The sequence below is a fragment of the Homalodisca vitripennis genome, chromosome 5 (assembly GCF_021130785.1).
Source record: "Homalodisca vitripennis isolate AUS2020 chromosome 5, UT_GWSS_2.1, whole genome shotgun sequence".
Taxonomy (NCBI): Eukaryota; Metazoa; Arthropoda; class Insecta; order Hemiptera; family Cicadellidae; genus Homalodisca; species Homalodisca vitripennis.
The window spans coordinates 136,208,705-136,228,727 of record NC_060211.1 but is presented as its reverse complement, the minus strand read 5'-3'; the positions used below and the strand labels follow the sequence as shown (position 1 = coordinate 136,228,727).

General features: G+C 33.4%; 1 protein-coding gene across 1 annotated transcript in view; it reads left to right on the top strand.

The window, feature by feature from the left end:
- LOC124362918 (2-oxoisovalerate dehydrogenase subunit beta, mitochondrial) overlaps positions 1–19,631 on the top strand; it is a 43,654-nt gene extending 24,023 nt beyond the window's left edge. The window contains exon 9 of the mRNA XM_046817810.1: positions 19,420–19,631. Within this exon, the coding sequence (XP_046673766.1) occupies positions 19,420–19,560 (141 nt within the window). The 3' untranslated portion in view covers positions 19,561–19,631. The remainder of the gene's footprint in view (positions 1–19,419) is intronic.
- Positions 19,632–20,023: the final 392 nt, after the last annotated feature.

The following is a 20,023-nucleotide window of genomic DNA, read 5'->3' as shown; positions in this document are numbered from 1 at the left end:
ACATCGATCCCAGAAAATGGTTGCCATAAGTTTCCTGGTGGACAGTCTTGAATTTTTTTGGTTTCTTTGATGAATGAGTATGATGCCACTCCATTGACTGTCGTTTACTCTCAGGTGAAGCATAACAAACCCACGTTTCATCACCAATAACTATGCGATTCAAGAACGTGTCTGCTTCATCAGAATAACGTTCCAAAAATGTGAATGCAGCAGCCATACGCTTGGTTTTATGCTCATCTGTAAGCATGCGAGGGACCCACCTTGCACAAATTTTTGATTAATGCAGATGGTCTTTGACAATTTCATGAACAATTGTTCGAGAAACATTAGGGAAATGTTCACAGATGTCATCAATTGTGTCGCGCCGATCGTTCCTCACGAATTCGTCTATTGGCCTCAGCAGTTGATCTGTAATGACAGATGGTCTCTCTGAACGCTCATCGTCGTGTGTGTTCCCCCTCCCCAAGTTGAAATTACGACACCAGCGCCGAACAGATGACTCTTCCATCACATTGTCTCCATACACTTCCTTTAATTGGCGATGAATATCACAAGGTCGAACGTTTCTTGCGTTGAGAAATTTTACTACAGCCCTCACTTCACAACTGGCAGCGTTTTCAATTTTTTTAAACATTATGAACTGCCACAGAAACAACACAGGCAATGTTAGCGTCACGGAACTTGTAACAGAGAAGGCAGAGAAGGCAGACAAGCCACTGAAGCGATCTGACTTTGACCGGCGGCTACTCGCGTCGTCAGCGCCTCACACGGCGGAAACGGGTACTACTTTCCGGATGGCCCTCATATATATATATATATATATATATATATATATATATATATATATATATATATAAACGATAGAAGAAAAAGACTTCATAAAAATCCTTTAATATTTCGACTATATTGTCGTTTTCAAAAAGGTACAAAAAGTGTATATAATGTAAGAATTAAAAGTAAACATATGAATTTTTATAATCAGCTGAAATGTTCTATTCTGATTTATAGTGTAATTTTATAAACTCCTTGGTATATTATACTAAAAAGGGCTTTATATTAAAATTAAAATTTAGATTAATAATATAAAAAGGCGTTCTAACAGCTTAAAATTAAATAAAATAAAATATATTAACAATTTTGTAGTTTTGTAGTTGTACATTCATAAAAAATAAATAAAATTAATTAATTTAAATATAGACAATACATTGTTTTAGATTTGCTAGATTAATTTAGACTATTTTAACAGATCATTTCTTATTTAATCCAAAAGGTAATTTTGACTTAGTGACTAATTATTGATATGCTTGTTCTAAATTTTCTAATTGAATTTTGGAAGAATCTTCTGGTACTTTACAAATCCCTCTTAATGTGTAACAATTATTAAATATTTCGTTATGAGCCAATGCATGTTGTTTCTGTTGGATGAAGACCGATGGTTATTCATCCTAATATGTAAGGGATTTGTCGTTAAACCAATATAGTCCTTGGGACAAAATTTGCAAAACAACTGATAGATTACATTCTTCGATTTTATATATAGATTATATATATATATATATATATATATATATATATATATATATATATATATATCAAATTACTAAACATATTGGTTCCTCTATTGAGTACAAAACTAAATCAATCAAATATTTTTTTATTTTTATTTTAAATTTGGTAATATTATTTTCCATCTTTATGCTTTGAGGAATATTTTTCAGAAATCTTTTCCCGACATACATAGTTTTTTGTGTGTATATTTCAAGTCTATGATGATCACTGATGATTTCATTCATATGGCGTGTGTTATATTTGTGCACATTATTTTCTAAATTAATTTGTCGGCCATGATTGTTTTTAAAATATAGGATGGTTTCATATATATAAAGGCCAAAAACTGTTATTATTTTTAATTCTTTAAAGCAATTTCTATCAGATTCTGAGAATTTATGCTTAATTATACTTCTAATGGCTTGTTTTTGCACCTTTATTTAATTCTTTAAAGTAATTTCTATCAGATTCTGAGAATTTATGCTTAAGTATACTTCTAATGGCTTGTTTTTGCACCTTTAAAACGTCAGTTAGGTTTTTCTTTGTTGTGGCACAAAATATGGCTATGCCATAAGCAATATTTGAATGTATATGAGCATAATAAATCTGATTTAGCACTTTAGTAGTACATAAACAAGACATTTGCCTAATTGCATATAAGCCAGAACTAATTTTACCAAGCACAAATTTAATGTGCTCATCCCAGCTCAAGTGACAATCAATGATCGTTCCGAGAAATTTAATTTTTTATGCATTTTCAATCTCTGAATCGTCTATAAGAATATCAAAGTCATAATCATTATTTTGTTCTGTTTTAAAATTAATGAATTTAGTTTTCTCATAATTGAAATAAGTTTTTTGCTGTATGTAGTAGAGACGTCTACTTTTAAGTGTCTTAGATAAAGATATTTATTGGACTTTATCAACAACACACATAAAGTGCCATGGACCTAACTACCTATGTTAATCACACTAGAATCCACTGTATTTGAATATATAATACTTACAAGTCAGTCCACTCTATGAACTTAGATTTGACATTCTTCTCTCATATTGAACTTTTATTAATAATACTAGATTGAAACTAAATATATCAATGTGAATAAAAATAACTATTGTTGTCAGTAAAGCTTAACCCATCACAGCAATAAGAATATATAGATGTCACATAAATTGCCAACACAAAAGTGGCAATACACACATCACTGGTATCTCAATAACAGTTGGCTTAATACTTATAATGCAACTCATTATCTGGTGCTTCACCATATGCAACTCAATGCTGCTGATTTAGATACTATGTCAGCAGTGCTGACCCACCACAACACTTCTAGACTGAATGCAGTATGGCTACCATTGCGTTTTTAGTAAGGCTATCATTGCACTTTTACACCCTGGTTCAATATAAAATTCTTCATTTCAATAAATGGACTGTTAATCCCCCAATACACACTTCAAGACCACAGTTGTTATTAACAGAAATTACTGATGATTAAAAGCAACTTTAACCTATTCTAGTCATTACATATATTATTTTTACCACTTGACCAATTGAAAATAACCAGATCATCATTAAGCTGCATGATTTTGTCTTTGCATTTCCTTACAGTTTTGGCTGTTGTTCTAAATCAATCTTTTTCTCACAACATCAAAGACTATGATTACCCAATATTGATGTGGAGACTGTGGCATTAGGGTGAAATATGCCAGTATACTTTGCACTGGTTACTGCAATAAATGGTGAATGTGACAATATTTCTGTTCAACGTCTTAAAATGTTAGCAATTCTCTAAGATCAATTCAACTAGATCCATTAAAGCAGTTGAGATTGATCTGTTTCAAAGGAACCCATGTTGACTTGTTAAATCAATGTTGTTTGCTCTCAGATGTTCAAAGATTCTTACAAGGACAACCTTATCTATTATTTTCGCAAAGGTTGATATCAGTCTGTAGTTTCCCATATCACTCATTTTTCCTTGTCTATGCAAGGGTATGACCTTAGAAGTTTTTTACTTGGGAAACAACCATCACTTATGATTAAAGTAAGGGTGGAATTAATTCCTCCATGCAGTGTTTAACAATCATTGTACTCTAGATCGACAGAGGGTTTGGATTTCATTTTTCTTATTGTTCTGAATTTTCTTTGAGGAAGTGTCACTGATTTTTTGTACCACTGAACGATGGCAAATATCCGGAAAAATCCTGTTTCCTTCACAATCCTTCCATCGTCATAAAAACAAACTTCAAACAAAGAATTCAGAGGAAGATTTGTAGAACAGTTAGTGCTATACCTGATATTGAGAGGAAATATTTTTCTTACTTTCTATTAGCAATTTCTGTTGCGTCCTCAAATTTTTAATTGAAAATTGTGATATGGTCTATATCTGAGATATTGGAGGGTTTCTTTCTCCTTTGTTTGTTTACCAGGGTCCAGATAGCTTGGTTTTCATTGACAGATCTGTTAAGATAGTCAGTACTTGCTTTTCTCATCTTAAAACCATTAGCTTCAAGTCATAAGAAGGTTTTTAAGGGGATTTTCCCTCATCTTATCTTCTTATAGGCTTTAAAACAGTTGCTTGTCTTGGGGCCTGCAGAAATTGCTCTTTCAGATTTCTTGCTTTAGCATCATACTTGAATGTGTTTTACTGAAGAGACGGGTCTGTCACAAGATTTTCTCAAAAGGTATGCTTCTTTAAGGGATGCTCTCAATATATAAAGAAAGTCATCATAAGCTTCTGCTGCCAGGGCTGCCTCATAAACCTCTGTCCAGTCTTGAGTAGCAAGAAGCATGTACAGAATCCTCAAACTCTCATCTTTGTAGTGCCATTGTGTGGATGAAGTTGGTACAGTTATGGTTGCTTCAAATTCAAAACTGCAAAATTGTCCCGTGTGATCTGAAATAGCTGTAGGAATGATCTGAACATTAATATCATCCTTAAAGGCTGAGGTTATGCAAACTATATTGATAGAAAAACTTGTGTCACAAGTAATTCTTGTAGGCGGCAGCAAAATCCTTTCAATATAAAACCTTATCAGAAGCTCATTTAGTGTCTTTGGATCGTTAGAAGTTTTTACGCAATCAACATTGAAATCTCCAACTAGTTTATGACATTGAGTAGGCCATTATTTAATGATGGATGTGAGTGTCTGGAGAGAAACATAAAAAGACTTTATTTTGCCTGGAAGGTCTATAAAAACCCAGCACGTACAGTTGTGTCTTCTTATTAACTTTGATTGCAACTGCAGACACGTCACATACCAAGAGAATGCTAAAATTCTCAATATCTCAGTTATTTACTTCATTGGGAAGACCGCTATGCCTGTATACAGCAACTCCTCTCTTTGATGTGTTTATCCTGCTAAACACAGAAACAATTGTGTAGTTCAGAAATCTCGTGTTTAAAATATTCTCTTTGTTTTGCCCATGCTCTGTGATTACTAGAATGTCAGGTTGGAGAGGAAAAAGAAATTGATTTGACTTTTCCATTTTATTCCCCACTCTGTCCACATTTTGATGTAATATCGTCAAATTCTTGCCATTTTTCTGTTTAATTTGTGAAAGTCCTGCAAATTAACTCTTTTTTGACAAAATTGATAATCCCTTTTTTCTTCTGACCCTCCTCTATAAAACATTGTCCTCTATACTTCCATGTTAGAGACAATTTTAGAGGCAGAAATGGTGTTGTTTGTTCCCTGCATACAATTTCTTGTTACAGTGTGGGCGATGAAAGGGAAACTTGCGGTTTGAAACATATTTTTTGAAGTACAGTGACTAATGAAGTCATAAATTTTCTCATTAAAAAGTTCTGTTTTTTCAGAAAATCAGCTTTCAGTAGTATTTGCAGAAATTGGAAATTTATTTTAATTTAATTTAAAGTTGTGAGTGAAATGTGAGAATCCTCAACAGTGTTGAGATTCATAGTGCATGTAGGATACTGATATTTATATATTGAAAGTTGTCAAACTTATTTTCACTTCCAGGTAAGGATACTCTTATTTCTTGATAGGAAGGGAAACATTCCAAGGTTGTTACTCTAAGATCTAAAGCCTTGAAACTATTCATTAAAATGGTCATCTTCTCTGAATTTGTCTTCTGATATAGCCCTTGTGTTCGATAAGTTCAAAGCCAGATATGGGATTACAGCATGAGGTGGCTCATCAGCCGGTAATCTCAACAGACTCTTAATAAAAAAAAATAAAAAACAGCTATAAGGGCGCTAGCTGACCTTCATCAAGGAGAAAGCTGTAAACAGGCATTCAAAACACTTGGCATTCTGACAGTTACTAGCCTCTACATCCTTCAGATAGTTCTTAATGTTGACAAACTCAACCTTGAAACAAACCATAATGTTCACAACTACAATACCAGGCATGCAGGAAGATACATCCTCCAGTTTTGAAAATAGGGCATAAACTGAAGAACTTGTAACCATGTAATCTTCAGGGTTTGATAAGAAACATTCCCAAGAAGGAACTACCATATTACCTTTTGGAAAATTAGATGTATACCTTGGATGAGTTCCTGTGACTGCTACAATGAAAAAACTTAAGCTTTGACATGAATCCATTTCTTCATTTTATTAGATTTGTAATATATAAATACGTTATATTTGCCATGTGCTGGAATGTCCGCTTGGTGTCCGAACTTGGTCAGTGTTCATACAGTTAGCAAATAAGTTGTAACTTTTTTCGACTGTGCTAACCAACCTTACATTTTTTTTTAGCAGGAGCCCAGAGAAATGGAGTTTACCTTTAAATAAAATTAAAGAATTACTACACAGAGCTTGTGACACCAGATGGAGTTTGAAAGTAAAAAATGTGTTTTATGATTTAGCACTAATTTCGCAGTAGCTCCCAATGCACAAAACTTGCCCCAAATTATTTCAGCTTTACAAACAGTTAAAAGAAACTGTATTTGAACAAAGGAAGTAAAAGCAGATACAGAAGGCCTCATAACAAATCATTCTATAAATTTGATAACATTATTTTTGTTATAATTAGGATAGCATTTATTTGGCCAGATCTGTAGATGAAATGAATTTGAGAAATTTCATTCTGCAATGTCAGAAGATTTTTTTAAGTTGAAAAATACAAAATGCTGTGTTTAAATGAGGGAATATTATATACGAGTATATCCGGGAAGTATAAAGTACATTTATTTAGAAATTGCTAGACTTAGACACTGCTTTAGAAGTACCTGTAGATTTTGAGACAAAGGAAGAGGAAAATTTCGTGATAAATGTTGAAGCAATACACTTTGAAAATTCTGCTGAAGAAAAATGTTATGATTATTTTAAATGCTAATGTCACAGAATTAATAGACTGTCATTTTCAGCAAGTAAAAGAAATTTGAGACAGATTCAAACCTTTTTTAATTTTAACCCCGCTTTTTTAGGCTGTCTCTTACTGTGTGTATTACAGTTCCTTGGATGTGTAGTGATACAATAGTGAGGATCTTAAGGCTTCTGTACAGCTATCAAGTGGTTGAAGTTCTGCAAGTGTTCTAAATGCAAGTTTTTATTTTAAACCCTGGCTTGCTTGAGCTTCCTCCCCATGGATGGGGAATGAAAGCTGATTAGGATAGGATAGTTTTATTAGTTGCCTGTAAAGAGATTTATGTTAGAGTTTAATCTAAATGGTTAATTTTAATTATAATTTATATATATATACATTATTATGTTACATCCAATATGTAATTAATTATTAAAGTGATTTAGTTTAAGTGTCAATTACAATGTTGTAATAGGTATGATAATATTTTACTTTGTTTGTTTTTTTTTGGAGGTTAAGTGGTAGAGAGGACTTTTAAGTCCTAACTTCGCCTCTGTAAATAAAGGCATTTTTCATTTCATTTCATTTCATTTCATTTCATGCTACTAAACTGTATCACATGTGAGCCTCAAATCAAACGAAATAAGCAGCTCTTGTAGTTGTTTTGTCAGTGGAAGCTTTGATTTTGTTTATTGCAAAGAGGCTGGGACTCAACTTTGTACAGAGTATGTCTACATGAAAAGTCCAGGATAGGTTTTTATCAAGAGTTATGCCCAAAAAACTTAACCTAATCATTCATTACGACCTCTGGTATACATGACACATATTCGGATCTCCTCTCAAAAGCTATTTGGGCAATTTTGGTGGGGATTACTGCTAAGTTGTTGTTATGACAGTACCGGTAGGCCTTGTTGAGGATTTGTAGAATGTGATTGCCAGATTTTCAGTTGAGGTTTCACTAAATACAAGGGTTGTTTTGTCAGCGTACATCAAGATTAAGCATGCATCTCCAGTGTATTAAGGCAAGTCATTAGTAAAGAGGACGAAGAGTACTGGTCCAAGAACGGTTTCTTGCGGAACACCTCGGCTTACAGGTAGGAAAGTGGATTTTACATAATTACATATTCCATTTTCCGTTTGTCTTAGCTCAACCAGTTGTTTACGTCCTTCTAGGTAACTTTGAAACCAATGTTTTACTGATCCTGCTATTTCCAAGTTGTTCAGTTTCCGGATTATGAGATCATGGCTGAGACAGTCAAAAGCTTTACTAAGTCTATGAATATTCCAGTTTTTAAATTCCCTTCTTCAATACTATCTGTAATAGACTCTACCATTTTTATTATTGCAATGGTGGTAGACCTTCCTTTAGTAAAGGCATGTTGACAGTTTGTCAGCAATTATGTTCTTCGCAATGGTCCAGGTATCTTCTGAGAACGATCCTTTTGTACAATTTTGAGAGAGTAGATACAAGAGACATAGGTCTATAATTACTGGGATCTAAGTGGCTTCCATTTTTATATTTCGAATGTACTTTTTACAAGTTTTAGGGCTGAAGGAAATTCACTATCTCTAAAAGACTTATTGAATATGTCGACGACGGGCAGTGCAAGTTCTTCAGAGCAAAATTTGAGAATTTTTGGAGAAATCTCATCTAAATCAGATGTGATTTTTTATTTTAGGTTGTTAATGATTGTTTAGACTTCATTCTCATTTGTTTTTCAAAAGTGTTTGAGCTGTTGAAGTGCTGGCTGTACAGGTGGTGAAATAGTCCTTAGTATCCTATTGTTTTTTCTGCTACGTTTACAAAGTGATAATTTAGATGATCTCCTACTACTACAGAGTTGTAAATTATTTTTTCATTAACTTCTAGCTTTATTTTGTTCACTGATTTTTCTTTCTTGGACTATGTTGTGTTTGACTTCCCACATAGCCTTGGATTTATTGTCAGCATGAGCGATATGGTCTGAAGTTACTTGTTTTCTGAGGAGTTTCAGTCGTAGGTAATATTTTTTACATCTCATTGATTCTTCCTTGTCATCAATAAATCCTGTCACTTCATATTTACAAAGGGCTGTCAGGTATCTGTCTTTCAATTTATTGGCTTCATGTTAGCAAAGTATTTGGGTTTTAGTTTTTTGCGTGTTTTAAATTTCCTCTATGGGCATGCTGCATCCAAATCTTATAGTATTGCTTAGTCTTTTAAAAGCTTCGTCAGCATTTTCAGTTTGTAGAATGTTTGACCAGTTCTCTTCACCAAGTATGCATTTCAGCTTTTGAAGATTTTTTTCTTCTGAGGCAACGACTCATTCTAAGAGGATTACTCTGTATTACAACAAAGTTGATCCTACAGCTTTGGGCAGTATGGTCTGAGATGCCAGCATGGATAACCTCTGTGTCAAGCTTCTCAATATCTATATTAGAGCAAATCCAGTCAATAGAGGATTTTGTAGTTGGGGTAATTCTAGTCTCTGAGTTCTAGTCAATTCAAGTTGTACCCTCTCGCTGTTATGAAAGGCCGGAATCTCATCTAATAAAATACTTCCGTCAGGATTTAAAATGTCAACATTTGTGTCCCTTATTATGACCAGAGGATAGTTGTCTGCTTTTGTCCTAGTGATTATATTGGACAGTATGTCTAGCGCTGAGTCAAAATCTCCACTGGGGATCTGTATGTACCTAGTATGTGGATAATTGTTTATTTAAGCCTGACTTTTATCAGAAGAGCCTCAAAAATAAACTCTCTGCAGAACTGAACTGCATTAAGTTCTTCTGTGTCTCTCAAGGTTTTTGTCTACATAAAAAGCAACTCCACCCTTCCTATGTTCTGTTCTGCAGAAGTGGGCCTTAAGACAGTATCCTGTGATTATGATGGTGTTTTCTATTTGATCTCGTTGAAGACCATGCTCTGTCAGAATTAGTATGTTTGGCTTAAAATTTTCAACTAGATGTTGAAGTCTATTAATTTTATTTGAAATTTCTTGTGTATTTTGCTGCAGGAGTTTTTTAGTCTGAGTTTGACTGATTCTCCCAGTTATTGCCTGAGTGTGCAGTTTTTATAGTCTGAGTTTGTCTGATTCATCCTGTTGTTGCTTTGGTCGAGAGTTTTATTGTCAGAACATGACTGGTTTTCCCAGACTGATTTTGGTTAGGTGTGGTTATGTTATTGTCTAAATTTTTATTTTAAAATTCTTCAATTATTTCATTTTTATTTCAGAGTTCAGCAGAAATAGGGGGTAGTTTGTCTGTACTAGGAATCACGGGCATTGATTGCTTATTGGTTTCAGAAGTCTGTTGAGGATATATACTGGTGTCATACATGGTTGTATTGATTATGGGATTGGGATTTGAGGTTTTCATCTTTTGATCTTGTATGAAACACTAAATTTGTTGTGTGTTTTCTTGGCGCTATTTGTTCCTCCAAGAGGCTTTTGAGAGGAGTACAGCAGGGTGTAGTATTCCTTTTTCTTACTGTTTTTACAGATATTTTGTCCTCCTTGTCTGTCAGATTTTTCACCTCTGCTCCAATATTTTGAGTTTTTCTTCAAATAATTCTAAATTTTCCTTAGAAGACTTGTTTTTGTGGAAAGAAAAGGAAGAGTTGAATTTATTTAATTATTTATATGTTCTGTTTAGGTTTCAGCGTTATTTATCAACTTTTTCTCTTTGTGACTCACATTTTGTCCAGTTTTATTTTCAACTGTACATTTTCTCTATCAAGCTCAGTTATTTTTAATTCATATTTATTGAGAAGTTCTGCTTGCTTATGGTCTTCAAAAATACTTAGCACCTTGAGGAGGTTTTCTTTTACCCTGACTCTTAGTGATTCCAGTTCAGCATTTTTTTCTTGAAGTTTTTCCATGATGGTCATATATTTTTCTCCCCAGCTTTGTTCTCATTCAACAATGTAGAACCAGTTTTAGCAGCAACAAGTAAGTTGTCAGTATTTTCTGGGTTGAGTTCTTTAATGCTTTGTTCGAGTTCTTGAATTGAAGAGTTAGGGCTGCGTTGTCGGGCTACATATCTGTGAGGTGTTGCATTTTTTACAAAATCCAGTTTGCAGAGTCTTTTTAAAGAAATCTTTCAATTCCTTACTTGATAAGTTGACACAGTTTGCATGGTACCTACCTTTTTTTACAATTGCCATTGCAAAAAGTGCCTTTTTTATCTGACCCCTATTGTACAAACCAAGGGTAAATTGGCATTTTAAATTCCACAGTCTCCACAAGTTGTACTTAATTCATTAAAGTAAGACTGTTATTATAAAACACATATATTGACAAATAGCAGTAACTAACTATAAATGTGGAATGGTTGTCAACAGAGTTACTTGGAACATTGTGGAGCAGCTGTAGTTAAATGAGAAGTGTTGTGGTGTGTCAGCACTGCTGACACGGAATCCAGGTCGGATTGATACTGTGTGCTACTGCTGACACTGATTCCTATTGTCGAGTTTTATAAAAAGTGTAAACAGGTTTTTGAGCCTGGTTTGACTGATTCCTATTGGTGAATTTTATAAAAAGTGTTGACAGTTTTTTAAGCCTGGTTTGACTTGTTCCCATTGTCTTATATAATGAAATTTGTTAAAAAATTATATATATGATATATAATATAATTGGGAGATTGTGAAGATATAGAATTATGCTCTGGTATAGAGATTACCAGAAGTCGTAGGTTGCAGTTCCCTTAGTGGTAGGCAATGTGTTGCATACTCAGCTGGTGACACACGTAGGTCAAGACTGTTGAGACAGCAGGTATCAGGTCACTCACACTCAGCTGTGGCACACTTAGCTCAGCAGTCTGTATACCCCCACTACAGGTATTATTGGTGAGTTTGAGGAAATTAATTATGTGTTGGAACTAATGAGTTGTGAGTTGGCTATGAATCACTACTTGTCATATTTGTGAAAACTTGAAAAGAAATCATCTATATAAAACTTAAGTTCTTAACGATTGACTTAAGTCCTTAACGTGAAATAATTACTTTAATATTTATTTATTAATTTTGGTATAATCTTTAGTTTTGTTGATTTGTATGTGAACTTATGATTTCTATGTTTTTATAAAGTTCCTGGTAAGCAATTGTGTTTTTTATACACGGAACACACTTACAGTTCTGTTTGTGAGTAGAGTTGTGACAAAATAAAATGAAAACCCACTTTTAAAAATTAAATGTAACATATACAAAATTTTAATGTTTCTCAAATCATTTAATTTTAATGTTGATATGTGAATATAGTAAGAGGTAATATAGTCATATTTTCACAAATCAAACAAAAATCTAATGCAATAATTTTGGATTCTCTGGAGTTTGTTGCTCAAAACCAAAGTCATGTCATTAGTTAATTACGAAGTGGTAGTAGTTAAAAGTATGGAAATAGAAGTAACAATTTCATATTGAACGATAAAAAGCGTTGCATTTCCTTCAATGAGTGCATAACAAAAAAGACTTTTTTACAAATACCTGCTACATGCTCGGACCAGTCCATCGTGGAGTTAATAGTAAGTCCTAAACTTCTAACACTACTACAGTGGTATCGATATTCCATTCAATGTTATTTTCTGTACATTGTTAATGTCAATTATGTTCTGTAGTCGAGAGTGAGCAATTTTTAGGTTTTGTTTTATCCAAGTTAAGTTTAAGTCCATGAGTTTCTGTCCATTTTATTACTTGTTTAAATACTTCATTGATACTATCAATGTTTTCGTTCAATTCACTTTCCTTACTCTGAGCATAGATTTGAAAGTCATCAGCGTATGAGTGAAACCTAGTAAATGTTAGTACAGTACTTATGTCGTTCATATATAAAGCAAATAGTAACGGTCTAAGTATAAATCCTTGTGGTACACCACAATAACAGTTTTCCAATCAAATATGGTACTCAGTACCAACATACTGCCATCTACCAAGATAAGATCTCATCCAAGAAGTAACCGACTCCGAGAAAAACCTAAATGTTTTAATTTGGCTAATAATACGGTGTGGTCAACTGGATCAAAAGCTTTTGAATAATCGAACAAAACAAAAATAGTGCACTGTCTTTGATCCATGGCAAGCCAAGTATCATCAATTATCCGTATCAGCGCAGTCTCTGTATTATGATAACGACGGAAGCCAGATTGATACATATTGAGAATATTGTGGTACAGTAAGAATTCACTTATTTGACAGTGTATTATCCTTTCTAGTCCTTTAAGAGAGGGCAAGGAGAATACTTATCACTCTGTAGTCCTGTGGGAGTGAAGGGGATGAGATCTTGTTTAAAGGTTGGACAAGGGCTAACTTCCATTTTATTGGGGAAAATATCAGAGCTCAACAACAGATTAAAAATATGTGGAAGTACAGGAAGAATAGCAAAGAGAATAATTGAAAATATTATCATTTCCTGTAACATTTGATATTTGTATTGATATTGTATTCGGTGAATAGCTTTAAAAGTATCTATCTGTAATAGTAGTTTACTGAAATTGTGGAATATGCTCTGCACGAGACTGTTTCTGTAAGGTGGGATGGATAATTTTGCATTGCTTCACTTTTGTTTTGGTGATGATGGTAATATGATATAATATGGTAATGATGAAAGTAATCATTCAATTCATTTAAAGAGATGCTGATTGGGGAGGATAAACGCTCCTTATCAAAACCCAATTTACTTATATTGTGCAACATATCGTTTGAAGACTGGCGTTTCCTGTTGTCAAATAATGTGTTTATGTATCTAAGTTTGGAGTTGTAAAGACTTTGCTTTACTTTATTCCGAAGACGACGATATTGTTCCATGACTACCACATTACCAGTCTTTTTTGTTTTCTGGTATACAATCTTGTTGAGCCATAAGGTTAAGGCCATTTTGAGTGATCAAAGGAACAGGCCTCTTTTTATTTATTACTTTTTTTACCACAGGATCATGCTTATTATGCTATATTCTATATACAGAATAGTACTTTGTTTCAGATAGTGAAGGTAGATAATAATTTGATTAAGCCCTCTCGGGGAATTCAGAATCCTCCTTCCACCAATTGCTTTTCCCCAAATGTACCCATACCTGATCAGCATCATATCAGTTTTTGACATGATATTACTTTCATAGTGATTGTGTAAAAGTGTGCTAAAGACATAATGTTACACATTGTTATATTGTTCCTGTTTTATTCTGTTGTTTGCCTTAATATTGCATATGAAGCCTTTCTATAACAACTTTACGTTGCACTAGTAACTGGTGTTTTATACTATATGTCAGTACTTCCTTGGTTCTCTGTCATAGATCGCTTTGTTTGCACTTTGTGCCAAAGATGTGTCTGGGATTATTGAACGTTGCAGTGCATGATGGTGGGCAAGTAGCAAAACTCGTCCTTGTTTAGATTGAAAAGTACAAAATGTGAAGATCTATGCCAATTAGGAAACCCTTTTGGAGGTTCATGGTGGTTCTGAAATGAACAAAGAGAGGCTGTGACATAATGTATTGTGGACAAAGCCAGAAACCATCAATTGCAGAAGTCATTAGTAGTGGCATAAATCGGTTTTGAAAAGTGAGCAAAAAATTGTCTGTGTTTTGAACCAAGACTGCAGATAAAAGAAGGGCAACTGCATAAAATATGTAAAAAAAACTCTGACAACCAGTTCTCTTCTGTCGTAAGCTGGAACGATCATTGTTAACACTGTCCACTCATTGGTCTCTGAGCTGACTTGGAAATGAGCCAGGATCTACAAAAACTGGTTATTCTGGTCAAGAATCTCTTTTGAAAAATAAAATGAACACTTCAGTAGCTTCATTATCCTATGAAAAACCAAGCTAGAACTGACCTTTAACCTTAGGAACTTTGTAATCTTTATAACATATTTATTAAGCTTAGAGTAAAACAACTAATATGAGCATCAAGTATCACAGAAATAGGATTCAGCTGAGTATATAGATTTATATAAAAATATTTCACTAAGAGTTTAAAATGTCCTTTGTAAGAACTCTTCTATTGAGTAATAAGGTTGGTCCAGGATCCATGGGTGTAAAGCCATCTTTAGGTCCTTGCCTCTTTTGAACTGGATGTTTGCCGGCAGTTGGTTGTAGAGTTTCATTCCCATGTAGGAATGGTTTTTTATAAATGTATTTATTTTAAAGTATCACATCACATCATGTACATGACTGATGGCTTGTTAATCATGGTCTTATAATAAAATTTACAAAGTTGTATATGTTTTAATATGATATCTAAATTATTTTGTTATGCACAAATACACTAAAAAGAGAGAAAATGTACAGACATGTACATACTAAAATATTCTAAATTTTGTATCAGATTTGTTAATTTTTCTTCTGTGTTTTATTGTGTATTTTTGGTCCAATACACTGTGGAGATGATTAAAAAAGTTTGAGCAGATGTAGCACAGGTTTAATTATGTTAGTTTTTCTTATGTTATGGCTGTGGTTATATTGTCCCACAATAAATATATCATTATACAATTTTAGAATTTTGAGATCAATAAATATTTCCTTGCATAAGGCCAAGGTGAGACCTTCGGGAGAAATCTGACTGCGTTTTTGGTTGTTTTTTATTCCATAATTTAAGATAGAAACAAAATAACTGTGATAAACAGTGAGTTATGTATTTATAGTGGCTAACTGACTAAAAACTCTTAGAGAAAATATTATTGAAAATAATATTTTTGACAGATTTTCTATATTGGATTAGCGATTTAACTTACTGTCTATTTCAACCTTAAGAAATAGTATAGAGTTCTGTATATCATTATTTTTCTTGTCTAGTTTAGTTTTTGGCAAGTTTCAGTTTGATAATTTAAATTCAATTACTTGTGTTTTTTATATATTCGTTGCAAGACCAGTTACTGATAAACATATATGCTCAAAAAAGTATATATATATATATATAAACTTTAAAAAAATGTATGTATATATATATATATATATTCTACAGCTTATTATTCTGAAACTATTCCTTGGCCCTTGAAAAATGCATCTGCAGTGGCACTCACTTTCTTCCCTCACAATACATTGAAGTATCATTGGCAAACAAGATAGTGTCACTCAACAGGCTAATATCATTTATTGCAAACAAGAATAGTACAGGGCCTAGGATGGATCTTTGCGGCACACCATGCATAACAGGCAGAGGTGAAGAGGTTATTGACAATACCAGTATGCAGTCTTGAAGGCACGATTGTAGAAGTTGAATCACCCGATGGGTAAGATCATAACTCCTGAGCTTGCCTAGCATAATGGAGTGTGAGGTACAATTGAACGCCTTGCTTAAGTCTGCAAGAACCACCACTGTGGAGTTGTTCCTCTCAAAAGCTTCAAGGACACTTGTGACCAGCCTAAGGCAGCAGAAAATGTGGATTTGCCCCTTCTGAACCCATGTTGATCATCTGAAAAAAGGTTGTTATTTTCAAAACAATCAATCAGCTGATCCTTAACAACGGTCTCAAAAACTTAAGCTATGGTGGGAATCAGTGAGATTGGCCTGTAGCTAGAAAGCAGCTCAGGATCACCCCTTTTTGAAGACTGGTACAGTGAGAGATATCTTTAGCAACTTCGGAAAGATACCTTGCACCAGAAAGGAGTTAATTACTGTGGCAAGTGGAGCTGCAAGAATGTCTGCTACATGTTTCATAGCTGTAACAGTTGTGCCATAAATTTCAGGGCTGTGAGAGTTCTTAAAATTAAAAATTATTCTATGTATCTGCTTAGAACTGACAGGTATCCTAAAAGAAAATTCTGTTTATGCATTGCCTTATGTTATTTGGTAGGAGACTTGAGTCTTCAATAGCATTATTAGTAGACACACAATCTACGAATCAAGAATCAAGAAATTTATTGCAACATAACATCCACAGTTATAGAACTATACATGTTGTGTGAATAGGTTGCTCGTCAATAATACATACTATATGGTAAAAACAGTGTACAACATTTCATACATTAACAATGTATTTGTCAAATTCACTAAAACTACACAAGCTGCAGATTGTCCTGCAAGAATTCAGAAATATTATAATAGGCCTTATTAATTAGTAAGCTTTTCACTGATTTTTTAAAACTGAACACTGTTAGCTGCTTTACATGTAGAGGTAATTTGTTGTAAAATTTAATTCCCATATAATTTGGAGAGCTTTCAAATAATGTTAATTTGTGAAGAGTAAATTGCAGATTGTCTTTAAAACGGGTGCCATACTGATGTTTATGATGAATTATATTTTCTGAATTTGGGCGATTATGAATAAATATTAAACAGCTATAGATATACAATGATGGAATGGTCAATATTTTCATATCTCTAAAAATATCTTTACATGAAGCTCTCTGATTCAAAAATAGCATGGTTCTAATATATCTCTTTTGAGCTTTAAAAACAGAGAAAATACCTGAACTACATCCCCACACTTGGATCCCATATTGTGCCAATGAATAAAAGCAAGCATAATAAATAAACTATGAGTCTAGTCTTAATATCAACCAGCTCTCTCAATGTGTACATTTGGTAGCGAGCTGAGCTCAGTTTTTTATTTCACAGTTCTATGTGTGGTCTCCAAGAAAGATTTTTATCAATAACTAGCCCCAAAAACTTAGTGGTATTTACTGTAACAATCACTGAGTTCTTAAAATCTATATTAAAATTGGACATAGCCCTATTTTGTACAGTCTGAAATTTTACAATTTGTGTCTTATCACTGTTTAATGCGAGCCCATTACAAGTAAACCATTTTTCTAAGTCTATTAGGAATTAATTATTTCTAATTTTAAATCTTGCTCCCTGTTACATTTTACCAGAGATGTTGTGTCATCAGCATACAAAATCAGGTCATTTCTAATATTATGTGGCATGTCATTTATAAAGATAATGAACAACAAAGGGCCCAGAATGGACCCCTGTGGTACACAAGTACATATATTCACCTATGATGATATACTTTTTATGCCATTATTGTTGATTAGCGTTCTTTGCTTTCTACCATGAAGAAAAGATTGAAACCATGCCAAAGAGTTGCCCAAAATCCCATAAAATTTTAGTTTACTAACAAGTAAGGAATGATTTATACAGTCAAAGGCCTTGGAGAGGTCACAGAATACACCAGCATACTCTGTGACCCATCCAAAGCCCCCAGGATCTGCTCAACCATATTAGAGGCAGCCTCAACTGTACTATGGCCATAGCGAAAACCATACTGACTTTTACACAGAAAACTATTACTCTCTAGGTAGTTACATAACTACCTACGAACTGGTCAATCTCATCCAGAAGGTACTTATTGAATTTTTCTGGGCTGGCAGAACAGTTAAGCAATGGTTTGGAACTCCAATCAGACTTGCATGGATTAGTAGCACTTACGATTTTCCTTATATTAGCTTGCCTTTTGTCTAAATAAACCTGTTTGCGATATATTGTTTTGGCATTCACTTGTGCAGAGAAAAACCTATCTCTCTCAGCTCCCATGGAGAGCTGGTACTTATCTTTAAGAGCAATCACAACTTTCTTTGTATTAGCAAGGCTATGAGTATACCTTTACTGTTAGGTCTTAATTTGCCCTGCATTATGTTAAAATTCTTTAATATTTTTTATGGAAAGGCTATCAATAACTAAATCAGTGTACTTATCTAACAAAAAGGATAACTTAGGAAGACACTGGATTTTGAACCATGGTCTACTCCACAGCAAACAGATTACAAGTCCACTGCTATATCTACTTGTAGTAGTAGGCTAGTAGGATGATAACAGGATGAGATAAGTTTAATGATCGGTGTAAACAAATTAAAACCTATAGACTTAATACAGGTAAAATGCATTTTATCAATTAGAACAGAAAACTGTCTGAAGAAATACAGCTATACAAAAATAATAAATTCTTTATAAAGGTGTTATAATTTGTTACCAAAATATAGGGAAATAATTTATCTTGCTCAAATTATTGAACATCTACCTACTTTAATTGTCACTTTTATGAGACCATTGATGATTTAAGGTTAAATTATTGACTCATCAGAATATTTTAGATTTCCTTCAAATAATATAGTATAGTAGGATCAGACGATCCTATTGCTGGATTTGTAGTATATGTATACAATTTTCACATTAACACAAACTTTATATTCTAAAACTATTAATAATATCATAATAAATTTTAATGTTAAGCAATTACACATTAATGCAGGAAATAGCTTGCATGCAGACAACTCTTTTTTACATGTAATGAATTAACATTCTCTTTAACTAAAACTATTAATATTGTCACAATAAGCTTCAATCCTGAGCAATTACACACTGATGTGGGAAGACAGCTTCCATGCAGAAAACTCTTTTTACATGCATTCAATGTGTGGGGTTAGGACTTTTACGACACTTGGTGTAAATTTGAATAATTACTAACTATAAATTGATCATAGATATTTAACATTTTCAATAACGAGTATGGCTGGCAGTTACTATTATGGTATTAGTTTTATTATGGAAATGTTAAAATAGTCTACTACTGCAATGTATGAACTTGTTAATAATCCTTGAATATTTTTATCAACAAATTATTACATTTAGAGTAACATAAACAAAAGTTTTGAAATATTATAGAGTTAAAAGTTAATTTGATGTGTGCAGGAGGCCTGTTTCTTACACTTGGAGGCTCCCGTGCAGAGAGTTACAGGCTTCGATACTCCGTTCCCTCATGTCTACGAGCCTTTCTACTTGCCTACCAAATGGCGCTGTTTACAAGCGGTGCAAGAAATTATTAAATACTAATTGGTGGACTTTGTAATTTAAAGTGTGGTATATCTATTTTATATTTTTATAATAAATTTTAATCTGTTGTTGTTTTATTTGTTTGTTATGTCTAAATCAACATCCATAAAATATCCATTAACATTTGTAAATAATTACAGTAGAGCATCAAAATAGTCCAACAGTAGATAGTGGTTTGAATCCTCTCTCTACACCCTGCACCTAACATTGTTGCCAGTTTTATATGTAAGTAAAATTACTGATCAGTCTCATCGTCTGCTGCAATAAGGAAAACATCATCAGTTGTTACCATAAACAAATATACTGTATATTATTTTGTTTTTATGCATCCGTTTTTCAGACAATGGTAACCAAAGCGAGAACAGTGGTGGTCAGCAGCAACATGGCAACACTATCTCAAATGTCATTGGTCTATTTTGGTGTGGGCTGGTTTAGTTTTTTCATTTAACTTTAATGTTGGAAT